Source organism: Scyliorhinus torazame, chromosome 19 (assembly GCF_047496885.1).
Source record: "Scyliorhinus torazame isolate Kashiwa2021f chromosome 19, sScyTor2.1, whole genome shotgun sequence".
NCBI classification, from domain to species: domain Eukaryota; kingdom Metazoa; phylum Chordata; class Chondrichthyes; order Carcharhiniformes; family Scyliorhinidae; genus Scyliorhinus; species Scyliorhinus torazame.
The window spans coordinates 133,766,806-133,780,229 of record NC_092725.1 but is presented as its reverse complement, the minus strand read 5'-3'; the positions used below and the strand labels follow the sequence as shown (position 1 = coordinate 133,780,229).

Here is a 13,424-nt window from a genome sequence, read left to right as displayed (position 1 = left end):
AATTGGACACTCTTGCATCTGATAAATGGGGAACAAAAACTTTTGACTGCATGTTTTTTTTTGTCTCAGTAACACTATTAAAATTGCTGCTATTCATGAGAGGTGCGTACTTCATATCACCTGGAGATTTCTTGTGTCTTCCACCACTAGAAAGGCCATTCTCAATACACTCAAATTCATTAGCACTGAGAATGGACTTCTGATCGAGGGCACAAGAAATCTTCAGAAACTACAAAGCACAGACCTCTGTATATGTCTATTCAAGTAAACACTATCAGCCCTCTACTGATAGGTGTGGAATGAAAGAGTGTTTTGAAAATCATGGAAAAAATGCGACTGATTCAACATGACACCATTCTTTCATCACAGCGGGCAGCTACTCAGACAGAAAGACTTAATGCAGATTAAATCAATAATGGTCCAATACACTATTACTGGAGATGTGCTGAACTCTTGAAGGTCTATTTGCTGGAATGGTATTATGGAAAAAATAAACTTTGTTTAAATCAGTGATTAAGGTCATTAAGCTGGTATTTCAAATTCTGCCTCAGTATTGCCTTAACCCCTTCGCAGCCAGGATGGTGATTTGAGTGTGCTGGCAGCCCAAGAAGTGTTTTATAGATTCTTGGAAACTTTAGTGTCTATTTCATACACTACACCAGCGAATCATCCTTCAGAAATCACTGCATTGGCTGCAAGATACCCATGGCCTTGGGTCAGACAGCTGGTGTGAAGTCACGTTTGCACCTCTGTGTCCCTGTCATCGGATTGGTAAGATATTTTGGCGATCGATTGCTTTTACCATTGTGTCCAATTTACATCAAGTGCACGCGTGTCAAAATCATCATCATACTCTTTATTTACCATTCTAAATCATCTCTGCCCTCAAATCAAGCCCTCTTTCATACGGGTAAGAAAATACCATTTGGCCAATAACAATCAGCCAAATTACCAAAATCAGTGTTTCCACATTGTAGCGATCTCTGGCTTGAACATATTTATGTGGCATCTTCGATAAAAATGAATCAAACCTAAAGAATGAAACACTAGTTAAATGCTGCAACCTGACTGAAAACATTCAGGCAATAGTGGATGAAAGAATGGAGGTGCCAAAGGTTATAGGGAGGGATTTAACTCTTTCCACCCCAGCAGAACAGACGTCGATGTTGAGTGGGTCTTCTCCTCAATAAAAACAGTCGCACTAATTTATTTTTAAACTGAGCTTTTATGTAATAAAACAATCGAAGTGCTTCACAGGAAATATATCAATCAAAATTTGACACCAAGCCACATATGAAGGTATTAGCAGAGATTGCTAAAGAGATGGTTTGGTCAAAGAGGGATACTGCTAAAGCAAGGAGCTTCCTTTTGAAATGTGCTGGTCATGCTGGAAAGCAAACAATCCCCTATGACATCCAACCAGCTGTTCCAATGATGCCACCTTCGAAAATGGCCCTTCTGACATGTCTGTCTTTTTCCTTAACTGAGATTTCCCTCCTCTGTCCCTGACAGGGCACTCAACCGAGTCTAATCTATTTCCCAAACTTTGCCACCACCCACTTCCCTCCATGCAAGACCCATGATAGGGTCCCCCTTATCCTCACTTTTCACCCCACCAGCCTCCGCATTCAAAGGATTATCCTCTACTATTTCTGCCAATTCCAGCTAGATGCCACCATGAAACACATCTTCCATAACCCCCCCTGTCAGCATTCTGCTGGGACCGCTCCCTCCGTGACATCCTGGTCCACTCCTCCACCTCCCCCGACTCCTTATCCCCTTCCCTTGCAATCGCAGAAGGTGCAACAACTACCCCTTTACCTCCTCCCTGCTCACCATTCAAGACCCCAAACATTCCTTTGAGGTGAAGCAACATCTCACTTGCACCTCCTTCAATCTGGCCTATTGTTTTTGCTGCTCCCAATGTGGTCTCCTCTACATGAGGGGGACTAAACGCAGGCTGGGTGACCACTTTGTTGAACACCTTCGCTCAGTCCGCAAGCATGATCCCAATCTTCCTGTCGCTTGCCGTTTTAACACTTCATCTTGTTCTCGTGTCCACATGTCCGTCCTTGGCCTGCTGAAATGTTCCAGTGAAGCCCAATGCAAACTGGAGGAACAGCATCTCATCTTCCAATTAGGCACAGGATATCGCTCAGGACTCAACATTGAGTTCAACAACTTTAGGCTGTGACCTTTCTCCTCCATCTTAGCCCTTGTTTTCATTCAGATTTTGTTATGTTCCAACGCAACTCTGCCCCTCCCTCCCCCACTGGGCCTTCTGTCACTTGTTCTTTTTGTTTCACTGAAGCCCTGATCTTTGTTCCCCTATTAACACATTCTGATATCATGAGCGGAAGTTTCTGAAAAAACGGCAAAGTATCAGGTTCTGACTGAAAACCGACAGTCAGAAACTCCCCAGAAACACAGCCGGGCTTTCTGCTCCGGTATTCTGATACTTTGTCAGAAAAGATCTCAGTGTTTAGCACCATCACCCTGTTGAGGTGGTTCCTCAAAAAGCTGGCAAGCCCAGTTACTCCGAGACCGAGGCTCCATTCTTAAAGAGCACCCCGAGCAGCGGGAACACTAAATACCCTCCAATCCCTCCACAGCTGTGGAAGACCACCCTCCCCAAGCTTCGAAGTGACCCCCCCGCCCCCACCACCACCACGGAAATATTGGGGGCAACTCTTACCCTACTGCCACGCGTTCTCCAGTGTGCACCCCTCTCACCACCCCCCCCCCCCTCCACCAATAGAGAATGGTTTGCCCCCTCTCAATGCCCCTCTCAGTGCCTCTGAAAGTTCTCCCCTGCACTGCCCACTGACATTGCAAGGGTGAGTGCCGGGGGCACTGCCACGGCGCCATGGGGCACTGACCAGCCTCGGCCCTCAATCCTGAGGTCACCAGGCACCTCTCCACACCTTCCATGGTCATCGCAGCTGGTTTTTGATGTCCCAAACCTGAATTTCACTGGCTTGACGTCACACCACTGGGTGGGGGGGAGGTGCAATCCCACAGGGCTAGAAGGTACAGCGTAAAATTTTTAATTCTATTTAAATGTGTTTAGGTTAATGGAAATCAGGTTCACGCCCTTCCCTGGCAACTGGCGTGGAGGGAGAGACATCTCAAACAGAGATCTCATTGGCACAAGTGCCCTTATGGCCCTCACGCGAAATCTGATGGCCATACATTTATGCCACTTTCAGCACCTTCCACAGTCCTTCATATTTCCATTAATACTTCCTCTGTCTTGTGCCTTACACATCTTTCATGCATTGTCTCCTATCCTGCTCCACCTGACCCACCCCCTTGTGTAGAGTATATAATCCACCCACAGTTCTCCCTCTCTTTAGCTCTGTAGAAGATTCATATGGACTCAAAATGCTAATTATGCTTCCCTCTCCACAGCATTTTCTGTTTTTATTTCAGATCTCCAGCATCTGCAGTATTTTGGTACTTTGGAGATTCTGAATTCTCCCTCTTTGCGCCCGAACAGGTGCCGGAATGTGGCGACGAGGGGATTTTCACAGTAACTTCATTGCAGTGTTAATGTAAGCCTACTTGTGACAATAAATATTATTATTTTGCTTTTAGATGGGTGATGCCTTGTTTCGAATCATTCCACGGCTGAAGGTGGATTGCGCCATATGTTCTATAGTGCTCAAGCTCCTTGGCAGTGCTGCCAAAACCCACTTTAACTTCTTACGAGCGGCAAGCAGTTTTCTTTTCAGAGCTGGGCCCTTGAAGTCCTCATTTCTCCCCTGTTGAACAGAGCTAGAGGAGAGCCTCGCCTTGCGGTCAGCTAGCTACCTCCTGAACTGCCCATGCCACCAGTACAGTTGCTGCTTTTTAACTGTGCTTCTGTTTTATCACATGCAGACCTCTCCTGATTCAATATCTAACCGAATGCAGAGGGCTAATATCTGCGCTCATGTAGGTATACCCAGAGTGCTGCTGGGAAGAGAGCTGCGCAGTTCTGATCCAGCGACAGTGAAGGAATGGAGATATAGAGCACGTCTCAATGGGACAAAAAGAGTCCCATTTCGGAGCCCTGCAGCGCCACGCAACAACCCGCTATTCAATGGCACTTTGCCATTTCTTTGCCCTCGGCGGGGAACTCCCTATCAAGGCCACACTTACATTATTTCCCGTAGAGACGAGCTGAGCTCGCCAGTGAAAGGAAGGCGACTCGCAGATCGGGGCGCAGTTTTCAAAGACCGCCCCAAACCTTTGGCCCCACCCTGGGGTCGTGCCACGGCCTCCGAACCCCCACCCTACACCCAACTTATATCTTCTGGGGTCCTCGAGCCCACCCTCACCCCACTTCTTGTGGGCAAGGCACCGTGGGCCCGTCCCCTGGCACGAGCAACCTAGCACCCGGGCACCTTTGCACTGCCAGCGTGGCACCCTAGCAGTGCCCCTGCCAGTCTGTCAGTGCCAGGGTCAAACTGCCAGGGATCCCGGGTGGCAGTGTCAAGGTAGCTGGGTGTCAGTGGGAGTGCCAGGGTGCCGCCTGATGTGTTGGGTACTCTGGATCTGTGGAGACTGCGTTTACCTTAGCAGTAACATAGACAGGCTACCAACACTTGCAATAGTACAACTCTATTTTATTTAACTAAGAGCTGTTAAACATACTTGCACTGTGGGTCGACACTATGTTAGATTGACTGAAGACCTATGCCTAACCTGACCAGCCTATACTTGATGCATGATCAATGACCACTAAAGTGAGGTTATGGTCCAACTGAAGGCTTTAATAAGCTAGATGTTTCCCCCAGCAGCTCAGGTACAGGATGAAGGCTGCTGGGGCGGCACGGGTTCTTATACCCCGCCTAGCAGAGCAGAGCTATCATACATTCTAACCAGTAGAAAGCATACAGTATCCACCAATGGTGCTTTAGCCTATCAGGTACCGTAATACCTATAATACCACAATACTGCTCGCACATGGTGGATGTTTGTGCTACTGACTGCGGGCTCTGTCTGTCTCAGAGGCTGCATCCCGAATGAGCGGGTAAACTAGTGCCCTCTGTCTTTATAGTGCCCTAACTGGTGATTGGCTGCTGTGTTCTGTGTGTTGATTGGTCTTGCAGTGTGTCAGTCAGTGTGTGTCTCTGCGCCATCATATACTGATGTGTATATTATGACACCGCCCTGCCCGGAGTCCACCCACTCAGGGGCCGCCAATGGCCTGGGATGGCGAAATCAGGCAGAGCATCTCCGCCCTAGAACACATGACCTAGGAGCAGCAATAGGCAATGTAGCGTCCTGAGTCTGAACACCTTCAATGTTGCTGCTGGTGTAGTTCCTGCTGCTGCTGTTGTTGTTGTTGTTTCTCATCTTACCCCTCATCAGAGGTGGAAGGTGGAGCTGTTAACCTGCTCCCATGCTGCGATGAAGACTGGCAGTGGGAAGTTCCAGATCGACCTTCCAAAAAGCTGGAAATCATCAGTGGGCGCACTCTCTGAGAGAAGAAGTGCGTTGAACAGCATCCTCCGACCTTGCTCTTCACTGATCAAAGCCAGCCTGTATTTTTCACTGAAGCAACCCCACTCTGTATATATTACATCCAGAACTGAGGGTTAAAAGTGTACTTAATGTGCTATTTGAATAGCTTACCTGCCAAATGCAGAAGTGCCACCCCCACCGTCACCCAGGTGAAACCTGGATGAGAGTGGGATGCTATCGGGATCTGCAGGTATGCAGACAGCAACATCCAATTTATTCATTGGATACATGTTTGTCTGGGGAGGATTCTTTGACACCACGTAAAGGCAGCCAGCACTCCCTTAAAGTGTGCGTGGGGGGAGGCATTCTGGTCTATAGCCAACAGGGAAAGACGTAAAGGGGGAAAATGCTAAAACAAGTGCTGAAGGAGCACCAATGATCAGGGATGCTGCCTTGGAGATAAAATCAATGGAAAGGAGGGGGTAGGGGGGGGGGGGGGGGCGGTTCTCCTCTTCAACCATGACAGCAGGATTCCCTTGCAGGCGTCAACTCCATTGACAACGGAAGGAGGTGGCAGAGTATGTGAACGTCAGGGGAAATACCAGAAGAGGTTCACTGATCTCAGTGGGAATACTGCTCTCTTGTCTCTGCTCACATCTCCTGCACCTACAGCTTCATTCATCATCTGCCTGACACGACTCACAACACTACTGTTCCCTGTTTCCCTTCAACCTCCTACAATCACTGCGCCACACTTCATTACACCCCCTCTTTATACTTGTACACTCACCATTATTACAACCCTCATCTATCCAGAGCCCACATCTCAAGCACTGTCTGCCAGCTCTTTGACCCCAGGCACAGTCTCAAATGCCTCACACAATAATAATCTTTATTTGTGTCACAAATAAAGGCTTACATTAACACTGCAATGAAGTGAAAATCCCCTGGTCGCCACACTCCGGCACCAGTTCGGATATACTGAGGGAGAATTCAGAATGTCCAATTCACCTAACAAGCACATCTTTCAGGACTTAAATTTGCGCTATCTCACCTTTGTTACCTGGATTCTGGAAAGGGCCCATAAAGTAAAAGTTGTAAGAGTCACAGACATCTACAGGCAATGCAACCACATATCTCGAGTTTCTTCACTACATTCATCTATAGCCATTTATCTAGAAGCCATTTTACCTCAGGTGCCTCTTTATAATTTTATTTTATTATTTTATAGTTTTACAGCAGGTCAGCGGGAGTGGTGAATTTTAGTCTGTTTGGTGGGATGTGGTGCCAATACGTCTGTCTGAGAACTGCGTGTCGAGTGTGACCATTGCGTTCCTAAACTATGCTGTGTGAAACCACCTCACTATTGCTTTGAGCTTTGAGAATCCTATTCAAAATTTCAACTACAATTTGGCTTTACAATAGACGTTACACCATAGTGTCAGAAATCGCAGATACCTGAGTAACAAACAAGAGTGGAGTTAGTACAGGGGCCGGGATCTGAAATAGTGCTGGAGACGCAATGATGTAAGAAAATCTACGCATGGAGCCAGTATAGTAAAAGTCGGATTTCCAATGCATGGTGTAAAACATAACTGCAATTTGAGGTATTATACGATCATATTGGGAGTAATCAGGGGCGAAATTCTCCCCCAACGGCGGGATGCCCGCCGACTGGCGCCAAAGCCGGCGCAAATCAGACGGGCATCGCGCCGGCAAAAAGGTGCGGAAGTCTCCGCATCTTTGGCGGCCTAGCCCCAACATTGAGGGGCTAGGCCGACGCCGGAGATATTTCCGCCCCGCCAGCTGGCGGAAATGGCGTTTGTTGCCCCGCCAGCTGGCACGGAAATGCGGCGCATGCGCGGGAGCGTCAGCGGCCACTGTCAGTCTCCCCGCGCATGCGCGGGAGCGTCAGCGGCCGCCGAAAGTTTCCCGCGCATGCGCAGTGGGGAGAGTCTCTTCCGCCTCCGCCATGGTGGAGGCCGTAGCGGAGGCGGAAGGGAAAGAGTGCCCCCACGGCACAGGCCCGCCCGCGGATCGGTGGGCCCCGATCGCGGGCCAGGCCACCGTGGGGGCACCCCCCGGGGTCAGATCGCCCCGCGCCCCCCCCCCCCAGGACCCCGGAGCCCGCCTACACCGCCTGGTCCCGCCGGTAAATACCAGGTTTGATTTACGTCGGCGGGACAGGCAGTTTCTGGGCGGGACTTCGGCCCATCCGGGCCGGAGAATCCAGCGGGGGGTCCCGCCAACCGGCGCGGCTGGATTCCCGCCCCCGCCCAATCTCCGGGAGCGGAGACTTCGGCGGGGGCGGGGGCGGGATTCACGTTGGCCAACGGCCATTCTCCGACCCGGCGGGGGGTCGGAGAATGACGCCCCAGTTTCCAAAATACCGTTGGAGAACATATTCAATTTAAACGATAAATAATCCATGAATAAACAAACAGCGGATCCATTTTTGCAAATGCTAAAACTGTTTTTAAACTATTTTAAATGTACAATTATTTTGAATAGCCTTTACCTTCCCTTTCTACATTACAACAGTGAAAAAACAAATAAAGTAGTTCAAATAGCTGTAAAGTACTTTGGGATGTCCTTGGGTTGGGAAAGGTGATAGAAAAATGCAATTTTTTTTCTTTCCCGTTAGTGGATAACTGTAAGCATAGGAAACCTAAAATTAAAATGATGGAGATGCAGCATACACTGTGATTAATTTTCTGAACTTGTACTTCCAGAATCTATGCCTTTTCACAGAGAATTTACCCTAAACTTCCTTTTTTCACCCTTGACAGAATAAAAGTGCAAATCTAATCAATTCGTTGACCATCAAAGTCTCCAAAGTGAGTCATAGTTTTTACTAAGATGTTGCTTTCTAATCTGTGACGTATGTTTAATAGAATAAAGGGTCGTATAACACTGCCGTATTAAACTGAAAACATTGGAGTTTATTTCACGCACCAGTTCCTTGATAACGGCACCAATTTGTGTTACTTATCGGTATTAAGATTAGTTTGAAAACTGCAACTGTTCAGATTTCCACATTCACACTCTGGTTTGAAATAACCTCTTGCTATTGCACTTTACCACTAACCCGCAAGAGGCATTGCAAAATGAGCAACTACAAAGCTGTTCTCTGACACACATCACACATTGTGCAAGACCAGCAAAAATGATAAAATGCTTGAGGTTCACTTGAAATCCAAAGCTCATCGGAAAATATGTACTTTTCTATTCGGAGATGAATTATAAATCATTCTATGATATGTCGTACACACCATTCGCATAACAGATAGTTTATTTTAAAAAGCATCCAGTTATCTCTGGAAGTTTATAAATTAGTAAAGGTTGGTTCACATTGATTTTTAAAAGTGCACAAAAAGCTCTTTTAAAAGTACCTACCTGCCCATACCAGCTGTGTTCCAACATCATTAAATTTAGGAAATCTTGACTGAGATAAATTGTTGAACTTTAGCGATCTAACTTGTAGAGAGATTCAAAATCACTGTTAAGCGACTGTGTTACCTTTCAAGCATCCGCACACAGACCTGCACCTACTACTTAGCCACAAGTTACAGCCACAATCAGAGCTTTGTTGGCGTGTTGGAATCTTAGTACTTAAACCTGTTGATAATGAACCTGAACCCATTATTTTGAGTCAATGAATTGAAAGAAATAGGGCAAAGAATGAAAGCCACAGGGCCAATTACCAACATTCTTTGATGTATTACTTGCTAGGACTCACCAAATCACTTTGTGTCTTTGTCCTGATCCCTTCTGTTATTCATTAATTATTCTGAAAGGGTTAGAGTTCGAACAGCTAATTGCATGGACACTCGTACTTGGTAGGGATTCTTCCAAGACTGACACTTTCCCCAACTGTGCCCAGCCACCTTGTGCTATGTCAATTAATCCAATTCTTGGTGTTTTTTTGTACGCCCTCCCGGGTTATTTTTAATCTCTGCTCTAAAGTTTCACTCAGCTCCCCTGCCGCAACGAGGAGAGGAGGGAATTTGAGGAATTGCCTGGGTCCTGTTTAGAATGCAATTCTTCCTCGCCAGTGGAGGCCATTGGTCACTGGCCCTGGACTGCTCATCCTCTGCACAATGTTAAGGCTCCAACTGTTCAGCTTTCTCCTTGGCCATATGGATCGCTACATTCATTGTCAATATTCCTGAACAATGGATTCAATTATGTACAACTCAATATACCTCGTCCTCTAAACTAAGCCTTTCAAGTCTCAGTGGAAGAGTTCAATTTCCGACACATTTTTGATTTTTTTTTTCCCAATTAAAGGTCAATTTTACCCTGGCTACCCTGCACAAAATAATAATCTTTATTAGTGTTACAAGTAGGCTTACATTAACACTGCAAATGAAGTTAATGTGAAACTCCCGTGCTCGCCACACTCCGGCGCCTGTTCGGGTGCACGGAGGGAGAATTCAGAATGTCCAATTCACCTAACAGCACGTCTTTCGGGGCTTGTGGGAGGAAACCGGAGCACCGGGAGGAAACCCGCGCAGACACGAGGAGAACATGAAGACTCCGCACGGACAGTGACCCAAGCCGGGAATCGAACCCTGGTCCCTGGCGCTGTGAAGCAACAGTGCTAACCACTGTGCTGCTTGTTGGGTTGTGGGGGTGAGACCCACTCAGACACAGTGAGAATGTGCAAACTCCATACGGACAGTGACCCGGGGCTGTGATCAAACCTGGGTCCTCGGCACCGTGAGGCAGCAGTGTTAACCACTGTGACATCCTCATATATTTGATTTTTAATCATGATCTTTTCCTGAAATGCTGTTATGCAAAAAGATGTTACTAATCCTGTACAAAGCTTGGTATGGTTCCGAAAGTTGCAATCCTAGATCATCCTTGTACAATTATTTGGGGATTTTCATCTACATGCAAAAAATGCAATCACTGCAAAATGGAAATTGTCTACTGTATTTGAATGAGGGTCGCTCAACTGTATTCTGAACAGATAAACTAACTTTATGAGGCAGTTTACATAAAGTTGCCTTGTGTGTTCCTTTGTGATTTAAAGTGTGAGGGGTGATCTAATCGAGGTGTTTAGAATGGTAACGAGATTCAATAAGGTAGGTAGAAAACCATTTTCGCTGGTGGAGATATCCAGAATAAGAGGGCATAATTTTAAAATGAGTGCTGGGCTATTTAGAAGTGAAATCAGGAAGCAATTTTTTACAGGAAGAGTGGTTAAAATCTACAAATCACTCAAAGGAAAGGCTGTGGGTTTTTGGTCAATTGAAGCATTCAGAACTGAGATTGCTAGATATTTGTTGGGAACGTTTATCGGGGTACGGAACAAAGGTGGGTCAATAGATTGAAATAAGCAGTTGGGATCTAATTGAATAGCAGAACATGCATAAGGGGATTGAATCACCCAGTCCTGCCCCTAAGTTCCTCTGCACTTTCTTACTGATAGTAAATTCCCTTCAATTATCCTAGCGATATATTTTGTTCACAAATGTCACTAAATAAATCCTGAAGCTATCTTAATGGGAATTATAATGTGATGCCATCAGGAAGGGTTGTGTTCACACTTAAGTGCACTTTTCTTGACAAAAGACTTTTCATTATAATTGAGCATCTGTTTCCTAAAGTTTTGTAAATTTATGTAAACCAAAGAATACACATGATAATTTCCACAAAAAATAAATTAATTCCTGTGATTATTACACTAATTATATTCAAACTCCATAACCAATACCCACAAACAGATTCAAACTGCAATTGTTGCTCTGTTGCAATGCTTTAACCTGATGTGAAAACATTTTTTTATTTATAGAGAATCTTCTTTTTATTAAAATTAAACCCTTTCATCTAATATTTCACCGAATCGAGCAGGAAGAAATTATTTCAAGCTTTTATCCACAAATAATGCTATTGCTATACCCACTGGAAACTTTGTTGGATTACAAGATGTGTCAGAGGTCTTGGAAATTGTGCCACTCACGTTATTGTGAAACCCTAGAAGCTATCCTTGGCTTACATTTCCTCACTTGCACCAAATACCTAGAACTGTGTGACACTGATTGAAAGAGGAACCGTCTAACTTTTGCAGTTATTGCACACTCTGCAGTTCAGCCTTGGATGAAATGCAGTGAAACCACAAAATGCAATTTTGAAGAAAGCGATGACCTGACATACCATGCCGAGTGAGCTCATTTGTCCTGCATTCCTCCCACAAATTGGCACCTGCCAGAATGAATTTGCAGTGACAGACTTCACTTCAGATAGGCAGATGTTTCGCAGTCGAAGGAATAGAAGTCTTGTTGCCGTATAGCAACAGGCCACAAAAGCCAACATTCCCACACTGGTTCTCCTTCTCCAATTCTTTTTCATCCAACCCAAATAGCACATCCTCATACTCCTTTCTCCCACATGTTTATCTAGCTTCCTCTTAAATGCATCTATACTGGCTGCCTCGACTGCTCCTTGAGCTACTAATTTCCACGTTCTGAAGGCAAAACATTTCTGTCGCTACGGATGTGGAAAAAGAGGTACAATCATTGGGCACTCGACAGACACCCACCGTCTTTTTGCCATGGTTTTGCCCTTGCCTTTCCCACCCGTCTTTAAGGATCCTCTAGAACTCTTCCTACATGGTTCCAACCCTGTTAGGAGATGTCCTGCGGCCAACTAAATGGTACAACAGTAAGAAGGCAGCTTTCCAGCTGAACAAACCAAGAACAGATGGTTGCTGGGCTTTATGTGAATTAAATGCACACTAAAAACCCAGAATAACTGGAGATGCAGACAATACTTTCCACTACTCACCACAGCAGTTAGCAAGAATGAAGCATCTAAGCCAGTGCAAGGGCCATCAAGGATAGTTGAATAACATCTCGGACTCAAAAAAGAAAAGGAGGGGAAGACAAGAAGCTGATAAAGATGCGTCATATTACGCTTGTAGACAGGGAGTCCAAAGTAAGCAAAAGTAAACATTTATTTTACAACAAGTACAGACATGAGTACCAGTAGAACCTCACCGGGTACGCTCTTTCCTGTTGGTCAGTTCCAGACTGGTACAGGTAGGCTACCCCGCACCTAGCGAGGGAGCTCGCACTCCGAAGGGCGCACGGGGAAAACTATCATCCCCACACCGCATGTCCATGCTGTTTATTATAATTAAAATGGGTAGATTTTTAAGTGATATATTTTTTGGGGTCCACAGTGGGATTGTGTCAACATTACCGTGTGTGTAAAGGAATATGAAGCATTTGTTTTCTGACAAGTTACCTGTATGTAATACATATTCACAAGGCAAGGAAATTCTTGAAGTAAATCTCAAAGAAGCTTATAAATACTCGATGCACCACAGATTCATTGGTGAGACAAAGAAAGCAAGCAGAAGTTTGTAAAACACAGCTGTCTCAATCGATATTACCAGAATATTTATGTTCATCTGATTTAAATGTATTATAAGTTTTCCTGTTTGTAATTTAATGAAATAATCTTGCTTTTAACAGTCTTCAAGTTAGCCTCTTAAGCCAAAAAATTCATTAGGCATTAGCTTTCTCTCACAAATCTTTTGATCTCACATTCTTACAATTATAGTATTTTGCTGTTTTTATACTGGCAGTTTTGAAGTTTCAAAGGCATTTTCTCTCTGAAAATACTTATCTTTGTAGCCACGTAAAATGGCTGATTCCCGATTAGAATGGTCAAACCCCGATTTAAAATGGCGAACGAAAGAGGCTGATGGGAAAATCAGCCAACAGGACTCAAACGGACAGCTGCAGGTAAAACAGTGTATTCGCCTCTGGGGAAGTCAGCCCAGACCGATACCTGCAGCCATCAACATCACAACAACCCAGCCATCTGCACAGTAAGCAGCCATCCCCGGGAACAATTGCTACACATTAGCAACATAAAGCCGATCCAGACCTCTCGGCGCCAGCAGGGACTGACACAAAGAAAGGTAAACGACCACCCCCCGATCAAGGAATCGCCCC

General features: G+C 45.6%; 1 protein-coding gene across 2 annotated transcripts in view; it reads right to left on the bottom strand.

The window, feature by feature from the left end:
• The window catches only part of LOC140396542 (transcription factor EC-like), a 150,437-nt gene extending 141,462 nt beyond the window's left edge, over positions 1–8,975 (bottom strand). Inside the window, exon 1 of one of the 2 annotated variants that reach the window (XM_072485270.1) lies at positions 8,848–8,975. In XM_072485270.1, coding sequence (XP_072341371.1) covers positions 8,848–8,877 — 30 coding nt within the window. In that variant the 5' untranslated portion in view covers positions 8,878–8,975. The remainder of the gene's footprint in view (positions 1–8,847) is intronic. The other variant, XM_072485271.1, reaches the window with a different exon arrangement.
• Positions 8,976–13,424: the final 4,449 nt, after the last annotated feature.